Source organism: Heliangelus exortis, chromosome 3 (genome assembly GCF_036169615.1).
Source record: "Heliangelus exortis chromosome 3, bHelExo1.hap1, whole genome shotgun sequence".
Classification (NCBI taxonomy): Eukaryota; Metazoa; Chordata; class Aves; order Apodiformes; family Trochilidae; genus Heliangelus; species Heliangelus exortis.
This window is the reverse complement of record NC_092424.1, coordinates 112,038,973-112,064,901: the sequence shown is the minus strand read 5'-3', so window position 1 is coordinate 112,064,901 and position 25,929 is coordinate 112,038,973. Positions and strand designations below refer to the sequence as shown.

The window sequence follows — 25,929 nt, the reverse complement described above, 5'->3', positions numbered from 1 at the left end:
GCACATAGCAACTGCTTTTTATCTGTGTTTTGGAGCTGGGATGGCAGCTGGGGACAGCCCGTGCTGTCCCAGGCTTTTGCAGACTCAGGTTGTCTCCAAATGTGCCCATCACACCCCTTGGAAGTGCCATGATGGGGCAGGGAGAGAGGATGCCACAAGCCTCCATCCTGCTCTGAACGGGTCTCCTGGGTGCATTTTTGCAGAGGGTTGGGAAGAAAAGCCCCAAAATCTTTTTTAAATCTTAAAAAAAAAATATTTGTTTTGTTTTTATATCTCTTTTGTTTTATTTTATTTTATTTTATTTTATTTTATTTTATTTTATTTTATTTTATTATTTTATTTTATTTTATTTTATTTTATTTTACCTTATTTTATCTTATTTTATCTTATTTTATCTTATTTTATTTATTTTCATTTCCCCTCTGGTTGAAGCACACTGACAAAAAAAGAATGCCTGAAGGTTTTGTTTTGAAGATGGTGTTACACTGCTCAGTGGTTTTTTTTTTTTTTTGTTGTTGTTGTTTTTTAAGCCTCAGGATGCACAGGGCCTGAATATTATGATGATAAAAACACCACCTCTCTCCTCCAGGCCCTGGAAGCCAGATAATTTGAATAGGAGGAGTACAACTCATCCCCGCAAGGGGAAAAAAAAGGAACAAGAGGAATTCCACTCAAGCCCTTTTACATGACACGTGTCCATCCCATTTTTCCAAGTGGGATGGGAGGCTTGGGTGGGGATAAAGCACAGAGCAGGGATGGGACCTTCATCCACCTCTGCAGCAGATGCCTGGAGGCTCTCAGAGCAACCTGAGTTTTCCTGGGTTTTCCTGGCTCTCATTATTCCCTCTGGGGGGTCAGGTTAACACCACCTGATCTCCCCCAGGGATAAACTCATGAGGTTGGAGCAGATGCTCTCTAATTCCTTCCTAACTCAAGCCATTCCATAGTTCCATGATTTCCCCACCCCAAGACCCTCCCTGGGACCCCTGTGTGGTTGCAGGACAAAAATACTGCAAATTATTTCCCATTTGGATTTTTTCCCACCTTCTTAAGGTCCTCCATGCCACATTTTGAGTGCAAATAATAAACTTTTTTAAAAAACTATTATTATTATATTATTATTATTATATTTTTTCCCTTCACTTTTCTCCCCCTCTCCTTTAGCACCTGGCATTCTGATTGCATTAGTAAGATGGGTTTCATCCTGCACCCTGCCTAAAATGCTGGTTAAACCTGTCCTGGTGGAAGCTCTGCATTACATAAAGGCAGCTGGGGCCATGTGAAAATGCCACCTTTTAATTGTGACCGTATCAGGGTAATTAGCAGCAGTCTGGAAGGAAAAAAAAAAAAACCAAACAAAAAAAAAACCAAACAAAAAAAACCTCTTCATCTTGACTTTTTTTCTGCTTACCTTCCCAATTCTGGTGCAACGTTTACCTGTATCTGGGGCACAGGAAGAAGCAAAAGCTCTCCCAGGGCTTTGAGAACAGGGAAATTATGGTTAAAAGCTACAAAGCTAAAATAGACCGAGCAGACAAAGGGTGGAAGAAAGCTTTGTTCTCCCCATTTTCACGGAGGGGGAACAGTGGCAGCAAATCCCATGGGAAGTGAAGAAAATCCGTGGCTGGAACTTGGCTTTTGGGAGACTGTCCCCAGTTTTTAAAAATAACCTTTTGGCCTGGAGCCCACATCTGGCATTTTACTTGCTTTGCAAACCACGGGGCTATTTCCACCCAAGTCACAACCTCCAGCCCTGCCCCTGCTCCCCATCATGCTCCAGAGAGATGAAAACGTGTGAGAAAAGTGGAAATCCTAAATTAGTCCAATCTCCACAGCTGCCTCAATTATTGATGAAACTCTCCCCTCTCCCAGAGGAAGTTTTTTTGCAGAGCAAAACCTGGGGGTTCCCAGCACAGGAGGTGGATCTCAGCCCTTCTGCTTTGCTACTGTGGCAGGAGAACCAACCCTGCTCATCACCCATCCTCTCCAGGTCCACCAGGCTTTCCCCAGGGATTGCTGTTGGGACAATTTCTTTGCTAGGGGGAGAAGCCAGAGCTTCTGGACACACCCTGCAGCAAAAAATATAGATTAAAAAAACCCAAAAGATGCTAAGTTTTTTGGCACATACATTCATGGTGCTGAATATTTCTCTATTTTTCAAATTTTCCACTTGCTAAGTAAACACATTTGAGTCCTTTTAGGTTAAAAGGGACTAGCAGGTTTTCCTTCTTACACTTAAAATATATTAAAAAGGATTAAGATAAGGGAAAAAAAAAAAAATCTTTCAGTGACTCAGCAGCAGAATTTAAGTTCTGACTTGCTGAGAAACCGAGCTGCAGCTTGGCTTTGGAAGGCTCTTCCCACTCCTGCCACCACAACAGTTCATATTTTTGCCATATTCACCCATCCCAAACCACTAAAAAGTTTGCAGAGAGAAGCAAAACTTTGCTTATTCCCACATGGGAATAAGGTCCAGAACCTTGGTTCTTGTCCAAGTCCTTTGTGAGCTTTCCCTGGGGGTTCCTCAGCCACAGAGATGAGATGACCCTTGGGGTAGCAAAGGAAAGAGGAGGAATTAAGCGAAGGACTGTCCCAGCTTCCAGCAATCCTCATGCTGGTTGAAAACACACCAGGAGAAGATTATTTTTTATTTTTTTTTGGAGACAGGAGGGATGCTGTGCAGTGTTTCCAATAGACTCCGTGTGGTTTTCCTCTCTTCTTGGAGCTTCCTTCCTCCCCTCAGTGCTGGCAGGTTCAGAGGTTTTGTGACGTAAATGGTGCCTTTTGAAGGTGGCTGCTTCAAGAACTTCAATCTTGTGTGTTTAAACAGGAGAAAACTGGTTAATTACACCGGTGCATTCAGCTCAGAGCTGATTAGGTGAAAGAATTCAGCACCAGAACCACCTTTTCCTTCAAGGGAAATGGATGTGATGGGGAGCTGGATGGCTCCCTGAGCCCATTTCTTAAGTTTCACAAAGCAGCTGCCTCTCAGATACAATCTCATGGGCAGAAGCTCCCACAGACACAAGGATACAGGGTTCTAAAATCATTATGGGTTGTCCTGAAACTTGTCCATTAGAGCACCACACATCTGTGCTTTGAAATAACCCCGTTGTTTTCTTCTGCTTAATGCTGGTGGTGTGTCAAGAACCACAGAACCATGGAATGCCAGGGGTTGGAAGGGACCTCCAGAGCTCACCCAGTCCAACCCCCCTGCCCCAGCAGGATCCCCCAGGGCAGGACACACAGAACACATCCAGGGGGGTTTGGAAAGGCTCCAGAGAAGGAGACTCCACAACCTCTCTGGGCAGCCTGGGCCAGGGCTCCCTCACCCTCACACTCCACAAGTTTCTCCTCAGCTTGAGCTGGAACTTCCTCTGTTCCAGCTCCAACCCATTATTCCTTGTCCTGTTCCTGGGCACCCCCAAAAAGAGATTGGCCCCTTCCTCCTGACACCTAACCCTCAGAAAAAAAAAAAAAATACATATACACATACACATACACATACATATACATATACATATACATACACATATACATATACATATATATCCACTCAGCTCAGGAAGGAGATTGAGGTGCTGGAGCAGGTCCAGAGAAGAGCAAGGAGGCTGTGAAGGGATCCAGCACAAGTGCTGTGAGGAAGGGCTGAGGGAGCTGGGGGTGTTGAGGCTGGAGAAGAGGAGGCTCAGGGGAGACCTCATCACTCTCTCCAACTCCCTGAAAGGAGGTTGGAGCCAGGGGGGGGTTGGGCTCTTTTCCCAGGCAACTCTCAGCAAGACAAGAGGGCACAAGAGGTCTCAAGTTGTGCCAGGGGAGGTTTAGGTTGGACATTAGAAAGAATTTCTTTCTGGAGAGGGTGATGAGGCATTGGAATGGGCTGCCCAGGGAAGGGGTGGATTCTCCATCCCTGGAGATATTTCAAAAGAGCCTGGATGTGGCACTCAGTGCCATGGGCTGGGAACCACGGGGGGAGTGGATCAAGGGTGGGACTTGATGAGCTCTGAGGTCCCTTCCAACCCAGCCAATTCTATGATTCTATGACTTTTTTTTTAAGACTTCCTCTCAGCCTTCTTTTCTCAAGACTTTTCTCAGGTCTCTCAGCCTCTCTTCCCAGCAGAGATGCTCAAGTCCCTTCCCTCATCATCCTCACAGCTCTTCCTTGGACTCTCTCCAGTAGATCCCTCTCTCTCTTGAACTGGGGAGCCTAAGAGCAGTATTCCAGGTCTGGTCTCACCATGGCAGTAGTTAGTATCTTGGACAGAAATCCAAGGAACTGTGTGCCTGTCCCACAGTCACATGGTGTCCTCTAATATCCCATCCCTGCCTCAAGGGAAGATTCTGCAAAATTGGACAGAACAAGAGGAAAACAGTTGAAACCCACAAAGCTCATGGAGTCTTTGGTCAGATGCTGCTAACAGACTATTTTTCCATGGCCTCTGCTTTTCAGGGTACAGTCTTGGGCTTTGAAGGTGATGAGAAGCACAGACCTCAGCACAGATATTGCCATGCTGCAAAACTGCAATTGGAAATCCCACCCCGTGGCACTGGGCAGCCTTGGCATTGAGAGGGAATTTCAAAGCTCAAAGCAGAGAAAAACTGCAAAGGAGGGGAGGAACTCAGGAGAAAGGATGTAGACCCATTGAAGAATGTCCAGAGGAGGGCCACAAAAATCCTCAGAGGGCTGGAGAACCTCTCTTAAGAAGCCAGGGAGCTGGGGCTGTTCAGCCTGGAGAAGAGGAGGCTTCAGGAAGGACCTAATAGTGACCTTCCAGTACTTGAAGGAAGCCTACAGGAAAGCTGAGGAGGGACTTTTTACAAGGGGTTGTAGGAGAGAACAAGGGGTAATGGTTTTAAACTGGGACAGATTTAGGTTAGAGATTAGGAGGAACTTTTTTAGTGTGAGGGTGCTGAGACCTTGGTCCTGTTTTCCCAGAGAAGCTGTGGCTGCCCCATCCCTGGCAGTGTCTCAGCCCAGGTTGGATGGGGCTTGGAGCACCCTGGGCTGGGGGAGGTGTCCCTGACCATGGCAGGGGGGTTGGAATTGGATGAAAATAATCTGAGTGTTGCTGTTCAGGATGGGTAAGAGGTGGGAATGTTTTTGCAGAGAGGACAGTGTGAATTCCAGGGTATGGGATGTTTATCACCAGTGGGATGTGTCTCCCCAAGCACAACCCTACTCCAAGTGTCAGGATTTACCTTACAACTATTTGTTCTGGGACCTGGGCTTTGTTTAGTGCTTTTATAGGATCATGGAATCATTTTGGTTGGAAAAGACCTTTGAGATCATCAAGCCCAATTGGTAACCCAGCACTGCCAAGGTTGCCTCTAAGCCATGTCCTTCAGCACCAAATCTACACAAGTTACAAATCCCTCCAGGGATGGGGAATCCGCCACTGCCCTGGGCTGTGGGAGGTGTCCCTGCCCATGCAGGGGGGTTGGAACTGGATGAGCTTTAAGGTCTCTTCCAACCCAAACCATTCTATGAGTCTATGAAACCATCATCTGTGCGAGGCTTCCAGAGCAAAAAATTCTTCTATGTCACTGTGACCTGGGATTAGTAAAACTGAAAACATTTTAATATCCCTGCTCTGTGCATGTCTGGACATCTGTCAGGATCTACATGCTCGTCTCACTCTTGATTTGGAAGTGAAAGCAGAGTGGTGACTCTCAATTTGTTTAGTTTCTAGGTCATTTCACTTGGAGGTCCCTAATTTTGTGCTGCAATGTCCAAGTACAATGGACACATATATAACAAAAGACTGCTGCTTAAAAGTCTTATTCTCACAGAAAGGAAACCAAGTAATTTCTTTGTGCTTACACTCAGTTATTTTCACTAGTTGCATAATGACATAATTCTTTTCCTTATGCTTTCTAAAAAAGACCTCCTTGCCAAACCAGAGTTTGGTTAAAACTGGACTTGTAACCCACTATAAAAAAAAAAACAAAAAAAACAAAACAAAAAAGTCAGCAATTTATTGCTTTGAAACATGTCCCTGTTGTTCAACCCATCCATTTCAATAGACAGTATCTGGTCAGAAAAACTTTTTGTTGAGTAATGCAGAGTGGGCTGACCACTAACACCCCTCGAGCAGAGTGAATTACTTGTTGCAAATGTTACTCTAATTATGAATTTTTACCTCCTTACAACTCATGTTCTGCACATGCTGCTTCTCTTCAAGTTTAAGGGACAAAAAAATCCTCCATTTCCCAGAATGAGGTGAAACTCCCCCTTTGTCTTCTGCAAATAGAGAATCTTCTACTTGTAGCTGATATTTCAATCTGAGCCAGATTTAAATCTTTGCCATACTCTGCTTAACTGTAGCAACACAATAAATTTAAAGACTTATTCCTGGATTTCTTCTTTCTGTAACTAGCACTGGAATCTGGCCAAACACAAGAACAAGCACATAGAAACTCCTGAAGATTAACACAGAGAACAAACAAACAAGCCCAGAAGTATTTGGAGAAGGAAACCTTGGTCCTTGACTAGCACCTTTTAAAAATAAAATCCCAGCAAGACTGTAAAGTTTAGTTGCTTAAGAGTTAACAAAACTCATTTGACACAGTCACTTCTGCCTTCTACCAGCAAACAAAAATCCAAACTCGTGGTGAAGAAGAAATTTAGAGGCACTGCCTTGCAGGGGACCAACCACTTAAGATGCTGCAGTGTAACATGAATAATTATTTATTACAATAATCACCACCAGAGAGCTTATTTTTTTTCTTTCACCCCCAGCATGGAGTTCACTCCCAGCTCTCCCAGTATGAAGTGGATTTTGTTGAGGGCAGCCAGGGAAGGAGCCAGAGCAGCATCGTAATGGTTCATATTAGTTTAACACTGAAAAACAAATTTTAGAAGGGTTAAAAACTCCTGGCATGCCAGCAGTGGAACACAGAGAAAGGCATCTTTTTTCTCTCTTACAATAAGTAAAACTACAATCATTTTGCTGCAATGAATGAGCATGTCCTGAGGGCAAGAGAGGTGCATTGCAAACCAAGATCTGAACTCTTCCTCTTTGAAAGGCAGATTTCAGCTGCAACCAACCCAGCTGAAGCCACACTGGACTGTGTGCTGCAGCCTAAGTTTCTGCCACTGGACAATAGAGGCAGTGGAAGGGAATTTTTTCATATTAACATCTGCTTCATGACAATGTTTTTCAAACCACATTAAGCAACACGACAGAGCTAAGACAATAAAAAAATATGTACCCCTTTTATTCAGCAGAGCAGGCCAAGGGGATGTTTTATATTTACACTGATGAAACACAGGCCCAAAGTCAACCCAAGAGGTAATGGGCTTGCATTCTGGACAAACTACTCTGGATTATGCCACAGTAACTGCTGGGATTTCAGGGTTGTGCTGTCAATCTGCTGTGGCCAAAGCAACATCAGAACTGGACTCAAGGATGGGGAACCCAAAGAAGCACAGACAGGGGTCCAGAGAGGGGATTCTCCCCCTCTGTTCTGCTCTGCTGAGACCCCACCTGGAGCTGTGTGCCCAGTTCTGGAGTCCCCAACAGCAGAAGGACACAGAGCTCCTGGAAGGTGTCCAGAGCAGAGCCACTCAAATGCTCAGAGGGCTGAGCACCTCCCTGGGAAGCCAGGCTGAGGGCTTGGGGTTGTTCAGCCTGGAGAAGAGGAGGCTCCCAGGTGAGCTCAGAGCAACCTTCCAATATCTGAAGGGGCTCCAAGAAAGCTGGGGGAGGGCTTTGGACACGGGGGGGTAGGGAGAGGACAAGGGAAATGGGTTAAAACTGGAAGAGGGGAGATTGAGGTTGGACATGAGGAAGAAATTCTTTAATTTGAGGGTGATGAGACCCTGGTTGCCCAGGTTGCCCAAGGAAGCTGTGGCTGCCCCATCCCTGGCAGTGTCTCAGCCCAGGTTGGATGGGGCTTGGAGCACCCTGGGCTGGGGGAGGTGTCCCTGACCATGCAGGGGGTTGGAACTGGATGAGCTTTAAGGTCCTTTCCAACCCAAACCATTCTCTGATTCAATGAATGATTCCTCCAATTCCACCACTTTGTTTCCAGGCTCACCCATCTCTTCTGAAAGCTCTTAGCTGAATGAAACTAAGATGCTAAAATTCATGCTGGATGTTAGAATTCTCATCCAAAACTGCTTATGGGAGTCCTGAGTTCCAGCATTACTTATTTCCAGGATTAATTGGGTCATAAAACTAAACTGCAGATTTTCAATATATAAATGGCATCTCACCAGCTACGCTTTTACAGTCCACCCCATCTCCCAATTTTACAGGAAACCTTTCCCCATCTAAGACAAATTTTGAATTCCAGATGCAGCACTGAAGGTACCCTCAATGTTGCCTGGGCACCAGAGACTTATATCTGGTCAATCAGCTTCTTTAGCTCTGTTGCAAAGTTACAACAGCTTGACAATAGTTAACTACTGGTGAGGAAACAAATGGGAGCCTTTTCTTAAATTTCATTCTTTATTACTAACACTCAGGTATAAACCTTTAATTAGGTTACGTATTTGGGGAAGAAACAACATTCACTTTATCTGTAAAAGGAGATCAATGAAAAAATTAAAAGAGGACTTTGCAAAAGTCAGTGAAAAAAATACACAGAGCTTTGCAAATCCTCTCCTGTGTCCAGGAGGGGAGCTGGGCTATCAGAAGTGAAAAAGGGAGATTTAATAAGAAAGGCAGTAGAGAAGGGTGAAGTAGTAGATAGAAATTCATTTGCTGTCAGAGTCCTAACCACAGTTGAAACCAGGCCTGGTTTGGCTTGCTGTTACCTGACTTGAATGGAGTTGCACCAGAGGGAATGTGGGCTGAAGGCAGCAAGAGTCCAGACATTGCTCTTGCAAAGCCACTGAGCTCAACATCTGCCATACTGGAAGGGGCAAAGCCAAACTGGTTTTTATCTAGTCTTGCTCTGCAGATACACAAGACCTTTTTAAGGTGGCTCTGAGGCACAGGGTGGCTTGTGACGCTGTTCTCCCTTGGAAGAGCTATGTATGAACACAGGCTGTGGTTTCAGCTGGAGGTAGAGCAGTGCACTCAAGAGCAGAGCACATCCTGATGTCTGGCTGGTGTGTTTACATCTTCTCCTCAACCCTGATAAAGTTCAAATCACCCTGGTGTGACTCTTAAATGGTTAAATGTGCTTGCTGTGCTTCTTTTTCTTTCTCTGTGCTCCTTCTATACACTCATCTGTCTCCTCTTTTTGCCTTTTGTGTTTCTTCTTGTGGCATTTCTTTTGCTTTGCCTCATAGTCCTTTACACTGAGATCTTCCCCATCAGATATTCCCTGATAAATTTCACCAGTGCCCATATTTTCACCACAGTTATGGGTTTCCTCTTCAGGCTGCTCTTTATGTTTCCTTTTCTTTTTCCCTGGATGACACTCATTTAAAGGACCACCCAGTCCCTTGCCTTTCAAGCCACCTATTTTTAGTTGTTCCACTTCTGGTTTCTCGCATTGCTCTGCACTCTCTGCCTCACCCCTCTTCTGCTTCTTCTTTTTCTTTTTGACTTTGGTTTTCAGTTCATCTGAAGGCTCCAAAGCTTCATCAGCTGTTGGGCAGGAATTTTCCACCTTGGTTTCTGTTTCATCCTGGGATCCCTTCAGCTTTGCCATGCGCTTGGCAAAATATTCTTGTACTGTGAGAACACTCTTCACTGTATTGTAGCCATCTGCAGGCTCAGCTAGCCAGGGGTTTCTCTTCTTCCCTTCCTGAGACTCAGGATCAGTCATATCCTCCTGCAGGTGAATAAAGAGAGTCAGAAATAATTGCTTTAAATATAAAATGGTCAGGGTTGGAAAGGACCTTAAAGATCATCTAGTTCAAACCCCCCTGAACAGGCAGGGACACCTCCCACTAGATCAGATCATAAGGCTATTTTTTTGCATGCTGATAAGAAAAACATTTAAAAATCATACAGTGCTTTGAAAATTGATAAGAAAATTGGCAAAGTGAGAGGCAGCCCTGAAGGCAAGTGTGGCTTTAGAGAGGAGGTGGCAGGATAGAAGGCAGCGAGGAAATACAGAACTCAGAAACTTCTCCTTTGCTTTGAATTTCTCACTGTTTACTCCTCTGCAACTCATGCAGGTTATGGATAATTCCATCCTACTCAGTGTAGTACACTGACTTTGCAAAGGCACATGTCTCTGCAAGATATAAAACAAGCTGAAAAATAACCCAGTCTGCTCTATTAGCCTGTGGCATAAAGGAAATCCCATGCCTGGAATACCTCTCCAGCCAAGTTCAAGAACTTATAGTCTAGGGAGCAATCCAGCACTGATGCATCTCTTCCATCTTATCTGATCTTTAGAAATGTTTGTTTCATAGCTGGTTTACTGTCATTGTGTCCTAGATGTTGTTATTTAAACAGGCTCCATTTGATCATATGTTATCAGATGGCAAAAACAACATCACAGGTTAGATCTTACAAGGCTTCTGCACAGGCAAAATAAATAGCTGCTCAGCTCTAGCTGCTGGTGAAGAGTTGTAAAAAAAACAGTCTTGTATCTAGAGAGTAAATATAAGCCAAAAAGCAAAGTATAGCTCTGGAGCTGGCTGGTATGTATGGCAAGAAGAGAACTGACTCTGAAAAAGCAACAAATGCAACAGGATGGAAATAGAAAACTTGTGAAATTATCTGTGGCTTACAAAATAAACAACCCAAGAAGGCAGCTGAAATTCAGACTCATTTGTAGGGATAGTGAAACCTGAAAAATAACCTTTTGTGGCTTGGCTAAAGTAACAAGTGACTCTTGGAAATGTCCCAAATTTTACACTGCTTTTTTGGGGGTTTTTAAAGCCTTGTATGAACTGTGGGTAACCAAGCACACTTTCTGTGATGGAAAAAGGTGAGCAGGTAAGAATTGTGTAGAATTCTTACCAACATCTGCCTTACAACGTGCTTCTTGAACAGCAATCTCACCACAGTGGTGAGACTGACAGAGATGCTTCACTGTTTTTCCATTGCTAAGTGTGTGGGTAAATAGGAGCATCTTGGATGTGATCTAAAGTGATCACAAAATGCAACCAAATCCCAGGGGTAATATTTCACTCCCCACTTTCCCTGGCATAAGCTGATACACAGGGTGAAGGCCAGGGGCAAACTGGGAGATAAAAACCCACTTATCTCCCCATTTTATAGTTATTGCATGATGGTGGAGGTTAAGTGTGCTGTCTCTCTTCAGGGCATCATTAAACCCTCTGGCTGAAGTGGGGTTTATTGGGGTTGGTGAGTAAGGTTTTGCAGGTCTGACTCCTGATGCATCCCTAACTTTTGCTCACATGAGCAGGAATGCACAAATTTGTGTCATTAGTGATGCATTACAGGCAGTGATTTCCTCATACAACTGGTTTCAAAGCTATTCCAGTGGAACGAAAGCAATGCCACACTCAAAATGCCAGTAATGTTTGTGTGGGCACTTCTAAAAACCAGGTGCTTTTCTTGTAGGAATACCTTGTAGTGTACCTTCAAGGGAGGTTTATGGAGTAAATGAAACTATTTGACTTCTGGCAAAGAAGCCTGCAAGATGTTGAAGGTGGGGAAAAAAATAAAGCATGTGTTTACAGATATCTCTCTGTACAGGTTAGATTTGGTAAGAGAACTTTGACAAGACACAATCCACAGAATAAGTGGCTTGAGCTGCATTTGTAGTTCCTCTCTTTTTAATAAAACAAACCTCCCAGCCCAAGCAAGCAGCGTTGTGTGGAGCAAAAATAGATGCCCTGCTAAAGCTGAGTTAAACAGGTCACTTTCTTTTCCTTTTCTTTCTATCCATGGCAGGGTTTTGACACCTTGTATTGCAAAATGACAAACAGTCTCCCAGGTTTTTTGCTGCAGATGCCAGCCAGAACAGTTTCCCTCCCCACCCCAATATGTAAAATGGACTTGCAACCAGAGCACCAATTGCTCCCCAGCCAACCAGGAAAGGATTTTCTCATTCCCTTGGTGACTTCAAGTCCTGACAACTTAATTACTGTAATTGAAGGCAAATATTACCTGAACTCTACACATTTCTTTTTTATATAAATACATTAGGCATTAAAAGAAAAAAAGTTCCTTTGGTTAAATGGAGTTCAGAAGGTTTGCACGATCCCAGCAAGTAAGAACCTTGCTCAGAAACTCCTTTATTGATAAGAATTTTAATAACCATGGACCATTGAACACGGAACTAACAGGGCATGGAGACAAGCAAAGAGTTGCCAACCCTAGAAAACCTCTCAGTTTAGGAAAAGCTTATGTGAAGCCATAAATCACCTGGAAAGGCTGCTCAGTGCCAGAAGTGTTCCCCCTCCCTGTGATGTACCTGTCCCAGTAGCCATGGGAACAACCACTGAACTCTAAACACAGGTTTGCTCTAACCCCTTGATGGGAGCTCACAGTTTATGCAACTCCTCCCTTGCTTGCCCCAACACACACGTATAAAGATTTCAAAGAAAAGTAAGATATATAAAGATGAATGCAGCACCGTGTTGCTGCAGCTTCTCAAAAGCAATTTATTGCACAAAGCTGTAAGAAAGAAACACCCCTGGCTCCACAGATCATGCAAAAGGAAAAGAGCAGTCGTGGTGGAAGTGGTGGGAGGTCTGGAGACTGGGACACTGAGAGTTCCAAAACTGGCAATGAAATGGGGCTGAGGAGGTGAAGCTGAAAGCAGTTGGGAATAATGGCCTCCAAGAATTGGTAGGATTGTCCCAAGCAGCTGCCAAATGTCCAAATGCCAAACCAGGAGAGGCTGAGAAAACTGGGATTGTTCAGCCCTGAGAAGGCTTACGGGAGACCTTATGACCATGTTCCAGCACTTAAAAGGGGGGATACAGAGAAGATGGAGACTCCCTATGGACAAGGAGTCCCATGGACAAGCCAAGGGGCAATGGGCACAAGTTGCTCCTGGGGACATTCCCATTGGACACAAGAGGAAAATTTTTCACTCTGAAGACAGCCAGAGATTGGAATGGTCTCCCAGGAGAAGTGGTGGATTCCCCAGCTCTGGAAAGTTTGAAGTCTCAGCTCTGTGGGGTGCTGAGACATCTCAGATAAACAATAATATGAGAAGGGTTGGAGCAGGTGAGCCCTGAGGTCCCTTCCAACCTGAGATTCTGGGATTCTAAGTGAAAAGGGCTGCTTGAAACACTGCTTGTTCAACACAGAATGATTGAGAGGAAACAATAGGAAAATTCAAGGAGAGGCTGGGAAGTGCACAGGAAAGGATGAAGGTCAATTATAGCCAGAAGTCCCCTGTAAATATCATCTGTTTATGTAATTAGTTAAACCTATGGAAAACAACACGAGGCACATAAAGGACTTTAAGTACCTCTGTGGTGTTTTTTTCTGCCTTCTTTCTTCACTTGAGACACACAATGCTGATCTAATCATTAAGTTAGTACACCAAACATATGGAGTGAAATCCTGGTTTTCCTGATCCCTGCAGGATTGGGATTGGATTTCTAAGGCACTGGACCTCTCAGAGTACCTTTCAGCCACAGTTGTTTAGTGAACAAAAAAAAAAAAAAATAATAGAGGAGTATGGTCAGTTAGATAGAAACAATTCACAGTTTGGCAATAGCAGAAGCCTGGAGTGGAAAGTATTTCAACACTTCATGAACTCAAGTGAGTTTAAAGCCCAAAGATTTTGGGGGATTTAAGAGCTGAGGTTGAAGAAATAAAATGCAAAAAGAAAACCTGCATCTGCCTGTTAACTCTGGGAAGAGAAGGAGCAAGAAAGAAGCAACAAAGAAAAAGGGTGCCAGTACATTAGCAACAGGAGCAGCTTGGATTAATTTAGTGAAGTTTCCCTCCTTTTCAGACTCCAAGTGTTCCCTTAAAGCACTTAAAGCTTAGAATCAGAAAAATCTACTACACCACCTCAGATCTGCCACACAGAAACTACAACTGCTGGAGTAATTTTAAATGCCTTTGCTTCTTCATTTGCAAATGAGGGGGCACAAATCCACGAGCAATTTTGTTAGCTCTAATTCATAAAAAAGACAAGGACAGAAGGGATGAGCATAAAGGCAGGATAAAGGTAAACTAAAACCTCACTTAAATACAGAAAATGGGCTAGATGAAGCAAGTAGAGGCTAAACCTCCTGCCTGAGTTATAAAGCAAGCACACAATCATTCCTGGCTTTAAAATGCAACACCAGCTTTCTGCAGGCTGGCTGAACCCCAGCAATCAGCTACTTGCTTGGTGAGAAACCCTAATAATAAGATCTATACAATCCCACTCTGTTTGGGTCCCTTCAGCTCCTGTTGGTCAGTGGGTTGCTCTGCCCTTCATGAAGTGCACAGAATTTGCCAGGGAAGAGCTGAAGGCATCCCTGGATCTTTCTAAACCCAGATCTGGCTGTCAGAGAGAGAAGCAGAGCTGAGGAAGTCACTCTGGAGCTTGGCAGACATCAAGGATGACAGTCTTGCTGTAAGAAGTTGACAACTCCAAGTACCAGCATAAACATTTGGATTGGGATCAAACAACCAAGAGGGTGAACAAAGACTTGGAGCAGGATGAGCTTAAGCAGGATTAAAATAAATATGTCCATAAATAAAGCCACGTCCCATCAGTTCTGAAGTCAGTTCTGACATGACAACAAGGTACCCAGGAGGCTCTTATGTTTTCAGTTTACCTGATCAAGATTGCCAGCATCTTCTAGAATTATTGACAACAAAATTCCAGTACAGAAAGGGCTGATGCAAAGAGAAAGAGGGACAATTTTCCCCATGTTTATGAGCAGCAGCAGATGTGAATTACCAACACAAAACCCTGCTAGGTGGAGAAATCCATCAGTACCTATGTGAAGCCTCTGGGAGTCTCACTGAAAGCAACTCGGACAAATATCAGGAATATGTTTGGTAGAGTTAATCCTTACTTGGAATGAGAAATGGAAAATTTGAGCTCTAGAAGCATCTCCCCATCATGTAATGCTTTAAAAATTCCAACAGGGATACAATTTGACCTCCTGGTACTAAAAGAAGGTTGAATGAAAGTGAGAAACCTCGAAAGAAGTGGTAAAAATTCAGGTCAGCTGCAATCTCCTTCTTCTGCTGACCCTGGTATTTTAATCACCAGGGTACCTCAAATAACTATAGCAAGGTTGAATTTGACAATTTATCCTGAGTGCCAATACAGCAAGGAAGCCACTTAAGAGAAATGGAATAAAAATCCTGAATGCTTAATACCTGGCTGGCCTGTATGACATGATAGCACTTTTGAAATGGGCAAATTCCAATTATTATAGAAAAGCACTTTCCTGTTTGACTCCCTTAAAATAAATTCTGTGCTAGAATACATTAGAAAATCAGCTGCTATCCTGCAGTTGGATGTTACCTACTATACTGTATATAGTATATAATGTATATATACATATATATATTATATATATGTGTATATATACAATACTGTGTATAGGTATACCCTACATACCATATTAACTGTCAGCTCTGTTTCTTACCCAGAAAGGTTAGGAAGAAGGTTAGGAAGTAACTAATGGAAAGAGGACAAAGAAAAACCTTTTTTTTTATAAAATTCCAACTGTTTTCTCCATGGAATTATGAAGATCCAGTTTTGCTACACCTGCCCCCACCTGCAACTACAAGGGAAAGAAGTCAGACTGCTCCTCTTGTCATTAAAAATTCCAAGGGATTTTACTGTAATAAAGCCCTGCTTAGAATAATTCTGGGGTTATTCTGGGGCTATTCTCAGGTTCATTGATTGGAAGTGACTCTGGATGTCTAATCCAACCTCCAGCCTGGAGCAGGACTACCAGCAACAGTGAACCAGCTCAGCTTTTTTTAGCAGATGGAATCCTCTGAGGATGGAGGTTCCACAATCTTTCTGGAGACTTTTTTTTGAGCAGCACTGTGTCCTTGTGAGAAGGTTTTATTACCACATAACAGTACCCACTTCATCCTACTGTATAAAACCACAGGTGCTTGGTTTTCAAGTACATTTACATTGGATCTGCTGGTTCCATTGTTTATTTGAGTTTTAAATTCTGTGGTGATGTGTTTCTATTAAAAGTGCATTCACACTCTCCCAGGCTGTCTTGTAATTCTCTTTTTGCCAAAAGCTTATCCCTCAGCAAGCAGCCAGCTCTAGAATTTTTTCATTTATTTTTCTAACTCACACATTACTATTGCTACAAGAAAAGCCACCATCTCTCTTGCTGAAAAGAACCTTTAGGTATCTAAACCACCATTTGCTCATCACATAAAGACATTTTTCCTGTCCTACAATGTGCTGGATCCCAGTCTGTTTCCATCAGTGAAACAGGAGCTGTTCAAAAAGCTGTAATATTCAGCCAGGTTTTCCCTTCAGCCCGAAAACAACAGCGTCACAGGAAGCAACAGGGTTGCAAAAAGTGCAAGGGATTAAGTTTTGGCCAAAGACTTGATTACAATGATAGTCATGGGGATTCATTCCAGGTGTCATTATCAGATCCTGGTCAGTCCTGCAGTACTAACAGTTACAGTATTAGTAGTTCCAACACCTGTATTTCTAATGTCAGCATGGGAACCCTGGCAGCATGTTGCACAGAGCACACAAACTTCCTCCTACTGTTCTGACACTTTTCAGGAAAAAAAAAAACAAAAACAACAAAACACAACACAAAAAAACCCCAACAAAAATATCAAACCCAAGAAGCATTCATATAAGTTTTAGCAAACAAAGACAGAGAGTAAAATCCCTGATCAGAAGGCAGCTGGAAAGGGCAAAGAAAATACACACAGTAAGGTAAAGCACAAGAGGTGCAGAAGACTGAAGGCAGCTTGGGAAAGAGTTAAAAAATCAGCACACTGTAGAAAAGACAAATCCTTTTCACACCTTGGGAGACACTTAGATATCCTTGTGACATCTCATTTCACTCTAGATATGCTGCTGAGGCCAGCAAAACCTTTTTTCCTTCACATTTCCTTGCAAATTACATCCGTGCGTTAGACCGAATACAAACAAACCTAAAGGAAGGTGATTTCCCCTAGGATCTCTCTATTGGCACGATACAGAGATCCAAACATGGTGACTTCATCTTCCCAGAAGCACCTAAATCAATCCTAACTGTTGTGTTCTCACCTTGAATAACAGAGGAAGTTTGGTCCAGCAAAGCAAGCCCAGGACTGGGAAGGTCACGTTTCCCAAGTTCTCTTCCCAGCTGGTGGGAAGCTCAGGAGAAGGAGTTATTCCCTCCAGCTCTGGCACAGGCTCTCAAAGCACAAAACATGCCTTATCAACTGCATGAAACTTGCAGCAGTCCTAAGAGTTTCCTTAAGTGTTTGTAAAGTAATTTGAGGTCCTTCAAAGAGGTATCAGAGATGTGCAAGTACTGAAGTCACCCTGCTGTGCAACTCACCTGTGCTATGGCACAGCACAAATTTTGCCTGGTCTGCAAATATACCCCTACATAACCAAATAATCAAGAGACTCTCAAAGAAAGCATTTTAAAGGAACAAGCAGGACTATAATCAAATCAATGTAGCCTCATCTTTTTGTCCTGTACTCAAAATTTCAATGACTTCAAAAGTCCAGGACAGTCATCCCAGCGTTGTTCATGAGGCAGCAGTACTGCCAGGCACACTCAGAAGTCACCCACACATAGTAGTTCACTACTCTTGTGGCATTCCCTGGGCACTTTTCATCATCCCCTCTGCAATATGTGTGGAATAGGCAGCTGCTGTTAATCCTTTCTCATCAGGGTTCAGATGACCAAACTGAATCTTGATTCTCGAGTTCAGGATTTCTTCTACTCCAGAGATACAGAAGAAACTGGATGAACGATATGAGAGGTAACAAGTGGACTTGGCCAGCCCAATTGTGAATAAAAACAAAGGTATTAACAAAGACACCTAAGATTTAAGATGCTGAGATAAGCCACTGAGAGAGAGGATGAAATAAAAATCATTGGAAACACCCAGAGGAGAGAAAGGAGTTCTGGTAGCAATTCGGAGAGGAAGCAAAGCCAACATCTCAGCTTGGCTTGTGGCAGAGGAAACTACATGTACTTTGAAATCTGAAAATAATACCTATAAAAAACTTCTATCTCTTTTCTAATAATAAAAGCAGAAAAGCACATTTGTGTATACACCAAGTGCTCCTAGGAGCATTTGAAGCAGATCGTTTCAATAGCCAAACCATCCTTCCTTTCCCATTCCCCTTAGAAAATGCTTCTCAAAAGGAAAATACACACTTGAAAACTCCTTCCACTCCTCTGCTCTGAGAGGGCAATATGCTGGAGAGCTGATCCATGCATCCAAATCAAGTCAGAGCTCTGTGCAAGGGTACAGACATTTCCTGTTTTTCAGCACCAGCAGTGGCCGAGGAGTTGCCGAGAAACCTCGTGTTGCCTCGCAGTCATTTGTTTGTCAAGAGTGCCTTCATCTCCACTCGGGTTCCTTTTCTCTAAGCAGGTGTGAAAAAGTATTTGCAGCACAGGAAAATGAATCAGAACACGATGATTTAAAGCAGCAGAGAGCAGAAATACCAGGAGAGCCCATCTGCCTGAAAGCGAGCAGATTAAAAGACAGATGCAGGAAAACAAAATGACAAGAATGAGAAGTGCAAGATGAAATACAGCTGCAGGGGGGGTTATGCACAGTTGTTTCTTCTCTCCCATTTATAAGGCTCTGACAAAAAAAAAAGTTTGAGGAAAGAGTTTGATTTTTCAAGGAGTATCATTCATGCCCAAGGAAGTTATGTGTGCCCCTTCCTTGGAAGTTTTCAAGGTCAGGTTGGATGGGGCTTGGAGCAACCTGGTCTAGTTGGAGGTGTCCCTGCCCAGGCAGGGGGTTGGAACTGGATGAGCTTTAAGGTCCCTTCCAACCCAAACCATTCTGTGATTCTATGCAGTGCACCTCCAGTTCATACAAACCTTATTCTTGTTTCTAAATTCACACAGCCCTGCAACCATAACCAAGCCAGGCACAATCTGCCTGCTGCCTTCTTTCATCAGTTTCTCAATCTTTTTCCTCAGTGCTGCCTTGAGTTTGGGTGCCTCTTTTTGCAACTGCTCTGACAAGTCAACTCCTTAGATCAATTCAAATTAACACCCATCTTCTCCCCCCCCCCCAAACCCACCCAACTCCTCTGTGCTAGGCTTCACAAGGATACTCCCTTTTTACACACAGACCTAAGTGTTTAACTAACCATGTCCTACCTTACCCTTTTACTCTCTGCTATGTGTAACATCCTGCCCTTGTTCTGTCCATCATTTTATTGTTAAGCTCTCTGGGGAAGTAATTAGCCCACATGTGAGCACTATATAACATAATTAACAAATAATAACCACCGAGAAATGTAGGCCAAAAAAGCAAAGTTATCAGAGGAACATTTCTGCAGAGACTTGTATTGTTCTGCACTCACTTGCAGCATTAGCTTCCAAGTTCCTGAAGGCATATATTATACTCTGAGCAGCAAAAAAAGCAAAGGTGAACATTGTGCTTTAAAGAAGACATGAGATGTTCTGACTTTATTTGGATTTATAGGCTTTACTATTTTTCCACATTCATTACCAGTGGTATTTCCACAGCCCACCCCCATTAATAAATTCCAGAATTGGAGGTGAAAGGATTATCGTGTGGTTCTAAATTAACTTTGGCAACAGGAGTATCAAAGGAAGGAAAGACAGGATGACTGTAACCATGAGCAAGATGCAACACAAACTTTGCAAGTGACATCATTTTGTACAGAAAAACAGCTCGAGGAGGCAAAGACAAAAACTCCATTCTTGGGCATTCAGCCCCACACTCCCTGACAGCTCGTAGGGAATGGCAGCAATAGTTGATGTGCTATCAAAGCCTAAAAACTCCCTCTTATTTCATCAAGAAACAAAGTATTCCCATTTGTGGGGCTTCCTACTCTAAGTCAGGTATTTCAGGCTCTTGCACATTTGCTAGAGAGAGCCCTGGGTACACCTTCAATACTGTCTCCATCCCCTTGATACTGCAAAATAAATCTGACTGTTAAGGTGTCAAAGCAATTAGATAAAGATTTCTAATAAGCCTGAAGTAGATTTCCCATTTTGTGGTGACCTGAGGAGCTAAAAAAGCATAAGCAAAGGTGAAAGAAGGGAAGAATCACAGAATACTCTGAGTTGGAAGGGATCCATCAGGATCATGAAGTCCATCCAACTCCTGTCCCTGTGTAGGGCACCCCCAGGATCACCCCATGTGCCTGAGAGCATCATCCAAATGCTTCTTGAACTCAGGGTTGGTGCTGTCACCACTTCCCTGGGGAGCTGTTCCACTGCTCAGCTGCCCTCTGGGTGAAAAACCTTTTCTGGTATCTGACCTAAACCTCCCCTGATTCAGCTTCACCCCAATCCTGAGTCCTGTCCTTGGTCACAGGAGTGAAGAAATCAGAACCTGCCCCATCGCTTCCCTTCATGAGGAAGCCACAGACTGCACTGAGGTCACCCCTCAGCCTCCTTTTCTCCAAACTGAACAATCCAGGTGCCCTCAGCTGCTGCTCAGAAGTCCCTTCCGGACCCTTCACCATCCTCATTGCTCCTCTCTGGATGCTCTCCAACAGCTTGATGTCTTTTCATAAAAAGGAGGAAAAGATCAGTTTGGAGTGATTATTGGGATGGAGAAAGATGCCACCTGTGAGGTTCAGAGGAGGAACAACGCTCAGGAAAGTGGAGGGAGAAAGTATGGGATTACATCTCCACATTTCTTGAGTACATTAGCAAGGGTGCCCATACTCTGAAATACTATTTTTAAATCCAAGCTGATCTTCTCTTGAAATACCAAATTAAGGTGGTCTTCAGCCACAAGGCAGGTGGAAAACCTGCCATGAAGCAGCTGGCACTACTTCATGGGTCATCTCTGAAGAACCACGAGTGCCCGCATGACTTTGTAACCTGAGCACAAGGATGCTGTTTTTTCATGGTCAGTTTGGGAAATCTGCAATCTTTGGCAGAACTTTGGCTCTCTCAACCTGCAAAACAACTCATCAGTTTTAACCTAAGCAAGCAAGCCACTTGAGGAGAGAACAGCTGAGATCAGCATGTACGGTATCTGCATTTCCAAGGCTTCCTTCAATGCCAAAGAAAATTTTAACTATCCAAGTGAAGAAGACAGCTCTGCTAAATGGCCATACAACACTGAGACAGTTTGTACCCTCACAGGCAGGGTCGTATCTCAGATTTTCTGCTCATAGGTAAGCCAGCAGTGATCTCCCAAACATTAAAGGTGAAAACTTAAGGGTTTGTATTATACATCTGTAACTGGTCAAGTCTGACTCTTGGGCTTACATTATTATTTTCCTCCCCTGGGAGTAAAAAACCTCACTTTCCACCTTCCAACCCCTTCATTTCCTTTGGCTTGCTTTCCATGGCTGACCTTTGTATTTCTGCTCTGCTTTTCTTGCCTCTGACTTCTGCACCTTGCAAGCCATAGCCTTCATTTCACACCCTTATTTGTACTTTCCCTTCCTCCTTACTTTCTTTTTTTTTTTTTTTTTTTTTTGTGGTGGTTGCTTCTGTAATTTTGACCTGGGTAAGCTTTAAAGACACACATCTTTCATTATGCTAAGTCTGAGCTTCATGGTACTGCATAAAGATTCAGCAGTAATGTAAAAAATGACAATGAGAAAATCCCCGTGCCTGTAAATCCAAATAGACTTCCGAGGATTTTATTATTAACACTTTATGTAAATGCCAGAAGGGGAGTGAAGTGCTCTGTGGTTGCCCAGTGAACCACACAAAACACATAACCTGTGCCTCGAGGGACTTGCAGCTTGAAGGTATGAGTGGGTACAAAACAATACAAATAATTGCCAGGCAGGCAGTCCCCCAGGCAGCGTCCGTGTTCCAAGCCGGAACGTCTCCTGGCACAGGAGTGGGGATGAAACAGAATCCCAGAATGGTTTGGGTTGGAAGGGACCTTAAAGCTCATCCAGTTCCAACCCCCTGCATGGCCAAGGACACCCTAAACTAGATTACACTGCTCAAGCCCCATCCAACCTGGGCAGAGACACTTCATGGAGAGGGAAGCAACAGCTTCTCTGGGAAACCTGTTCCAGGGTCTCATCACCCTCAAATTAAAGAATTTCTTCCTAATGTCTAATCCAAATCTCCCCTCTTCCAGTTTTAACCCATTTCCCTTGTCCTCTCCCTACCCCCCCGTGTCCAAAGCCCTCCCCCAGCTTTCTTGGAGCCCCTTCAGATATTGGAAGGTTGCTCTGAGCTCACCTGGGAGCCTCCTCTTCTCCAGGCTGAACAACCCCAAGCCCTCAGCCTGGCTTCCCAGGGAGGTGCTCAGCCCTCTGAGCATTTGAGTGGCTCTGCTCTGGACACCTTCCAGGAGCTCTGTGTCCTTCTGCTGTTGGGGACTCCAGAACTGGACACACAGCTCCAGGTGGGGTCTCAGCAGAGCAGAGCAGAGCAGAGCAGAGCAGAGCAGAGCAGAGCAGAGCAGAGCAGAGCAGAGCAGAGCAGAGGGAGAATGCTGAATACAGCTTAACAGCAAACTACTCCAGGAACATGCATCAAAATGAAGACTCAAGAAGAAACATCAGATTAAAGGAAAGATCAATTTGTTCCCAGTGTCTCATTTACTTCTAATATTCTGCTGTTGACAAGGAAAGGCAAGGAGTGTAAACCTCAGCTGCCATCTCCAGTCCCTCAGCCACACCGTGGGACATTATTCTGTTTAGAGAGAAGCAGTGTTGGTTGGGATCTGAAATCCTCAGTGGAAGGCTTGGAGTAGTTCTCCTAGATGTCAGAAGTGTCTCAAAGCAGAAGGAAATCAGACACCAGACAGTACAGAAATTTTTGCTTTACACTGAGGGTGTAGAGAAAGAGAAAAGACGACCCTTGTCCAACAGACCTCTGTCACCCAGGAACAGCACAGAAACTTAAAAAAATTATGTTTATCCCCAATTAGACTAAAAATACACCCTTAAAAGCTGCTTTTGCTTCTCCTCCTTTCAAGTCATTCTTCCTAACTATCCCACTTTCCTTTCATGAGGTGTGGAGTCCTCTGCTAATCCCTTCCGCTGCCGGGGAACTCTGGGTGGTCCCTCCACATCACATCAGCCCAGCTCAAATCTCAGCACTGACTCAGCAATGCCAGCTCAGGTTTATTTCTTCCCTTCATTACCCCACACTTAATGCCACAAGAAAAGGAGGAGGGTGGAGCCAGGGAGTTTTTAAAAGAAGTTGTTCCAAGCAGGGATGAAGGGCACGGCTACTGCAAGGATCTCAGTTACGTTTTTCATTAAAAAAAAAAAAAGAAAAAAAAAGAAAAAAAAAGATAGTTGGAGTAACTCTCAGCAAAGCAACGTGGCTTCCTGTGGCTTTGCATCTTGTGGCTGGATGAGCCTGTATCTCATGAAGTGCCATTTCTGACAGATGCTGTTCCTGTGGTTACAGCATTCATAACAGGTTTCCTCTGTGTGGATTCTCTGATGTCTAATAATACAGTTGAGCCCAGCTGGGAAAACAATTTCTCACTCCTTTTCTTATGCAAACATTGATTTTCACAAATTGGTGGGAGCTTCATATCTGTAAGGCTGCTGACTGCCTATGTAACAGGGTTGAAATCAGGGAGAGAGGGTTGGAAGAAACAAATAGAATCACAGAATGGTTTGGGTTGGAAGGGACCTTAAAGATCATCTGCTTCCAACCCCCTGCAGAATGATCACATGTGCTCAGCTGACCTGGAAATAAGGCTTAAAATGAGGTAGCTCTTTAAGTAGTGGGAATGATAGCAAAAGAAATTCAGTGTTCATAGAAGCATAGAATGGCTCAGGTTGGAAAGGACCTTAAAGCTCATCCAGGTCCAACCCCCTGCATGGTCAGGGACACCTCCCCCAGCCCAGGGTGCTCCAAGCCCCATCCAACCTGGGCTGAGACACTGCCAGGGATGGGGCAGCCACAACTTCCCTGGGCAAGCTGTTCAATCACCCTCAAATTAAAGAATTTCTTCCTAATATCTACCTGAAATCTCCCCTCTTCAACTTTTAAACCATTTGCCCTTCTCCTCTGACTATCCACCCATGTAAAAAGCTCTACCCAGCTCTCTTGTAGACCCCCTGCAGATATTGGATATTGTTGATAAATAAAAAGTGATGCACTTGGGTGAAAGATAACCTAAGATTAAAAAATATAAAAATTAGGAAGTCAGGATGTACTTCCCAGCCTGCCCCTGGTAGTTCTGTGAGTCTAAACCATCGTATGCATTAATGGTTGGACAACTTTAAAAGCAACCTAGCAACTAGATACAGGTTCAAAAGAAAATCCATGTAATGCTGATTGAAAAAGTCCAAAGTCCCCAAGAGTAAAGAGTGTCAGCACTGTTTGCCACTAATGCCCATCCACATTACCTTTAAACCAGTTCCTCAGACATATCTCCTTCCTGAGAACATGGTTTATACTAACAGGTAGGTGTTGATTTAAGATGGAAGTGAGGCTCCATGAGAAACAGGAAGCATTAATGACAGCACAAACCACCACTAAAGATGATTTTGAAGCTGATGAGAAGCAGGGAGTCTGCTCCAGCACCTCTGCTGCAGAGGAAATCACCTCTGGAAAATGGGGCAATAACATCCAACTGGAAGTGCTGAGGGTAAGGTGCAGATGGCAACCATTAACACGACGATTTTTGCAGCAATCAACACCCCTTGAAGACAAAAAAAAAAAAAAAAAAAAAAAAAGAGAATCCATGCTAAGTCATAGGTGGTAAGAAGCCAACACATCACTAAAAAGGAGGAATTGTTCAATTATTATTCTGGATATGAGCACTGCAAATGCAGGCACTGACATCCATGTTACAACCTGTTATCAACCACAGCATGTCGAAGGGATTAAAAGCCCCACCATTCCTCTTAAAAACCTGTGCCAGGGTCTTCCAATTTCTCAGCTTAAATATCCACAGAGTTGCAACATCAGACCAACTTCGTTTGTTCCTAATGAAAGAGGTGATTCACTTCCTTTCAAGGATACACTGTAAAATGTAGCTTTAAGTGCCAACTGCCCCCCCAAACTTAAAGCAAAGGGAGAAAGAATACAAAGTGAGGTGTAAAAGTAGATGAGAGTCGAGGGGAAAATCAAACCAGAAAATTCACCAGGAGATTGAGATTTTATCAAAGTGATTGGGTCATTAGGCAGAAAATTTGACTTCATTAACACTGTACCACAGTGGTTTTCATTAGTGAGTTCTTCAGGGCAGACACCTTTGTCTTTATACTTGTAAAACAGCAATTAGTATCTTGGGCAGACTACAAACAAATCAACATTAGAACAAAGCAGTGAAATAGAACCATTTGTATATCCTGTTATGCCTGGAGTCACTAGGACAGATTCAGCTCCCTGGAGAGAGCCCATATTCTCTTTTCTCTAATAGTCTTACCCGTGCGTGCCACACGTTTGTAGTCATTAAAGAAGCACAAACTTTGATTTATCTCTCTGCTTTGGTTCAGGAGGAGTTCACCCTAGGATGCCACTCTGGGAATTCTTCTCCTGGATGTATTTTCAAGCCAGCTTTAAAGTAGTAACAGTAAAACTGCAGGAACAGAGTCCCCTGCAAGCTGCAAAGCCCACCCAGGCCCCTTGAACATTGCACAAACCAACCCTGTGGCACCTCTGCTTTCCCATCACCAAGCTGATGGCACCTCTTCCACATCCTCTGCAGGGAGATGGGGACATTTGGGAATCTGAAGACAGCTGGAATGGCACGGGATGATTATATATATATTATATAGGGTGGAAGGACCCAGACCTGGCTCAGTCTTCTCCATGCAGTTGGACTGGGAAGGGTCTCAAGCACAAACTATTTCCAGAAATGTCCAGGTTTTGTCTTGGAAAGAAACAGCTCATTCATTTCAAAGCAGAATTTGGGAGGGAATTTACTTATGTGGATGTCTGCTCACCAAGATCCAGGAGGGAAAAGGAGGGGACCAAGTTATGGCATAGAATCATAGAATGGTTTGGATTGGAAGGGACCTTAAAGA

The 25,929-nt window shown here is 43.7% G+C and overlaps 1 protein-coding gene across 1 annotated transcript in view; it reads right to left on the bottom strand.

Annotated features, from left to right (window-relative positions):
- Positions 1 to 8,434: 8,434 nt before the first annotated feature.
- The window catches only part of PINX1 (PIN2 (TERF1) interacting telomerase inhibitor 1), a 69,064-nt gene continuing 51,569 nt past the window's right edge, over positions 8,435 to 25,929 (bottom strand). Inside the window, exon 7 of the mRNA XM_071742199.1 lies at positions 8,435 to 9,729. Within this exon, the coding sequence (XP_071598300.1) occupies positions 9,124 to 9,729 (606 nt within the window). The 3' untranslated portion in view covers positions 8,435 to 9,123. The remainder of the gene's footprint in view (positions 9,730 to 25,929) is intronic.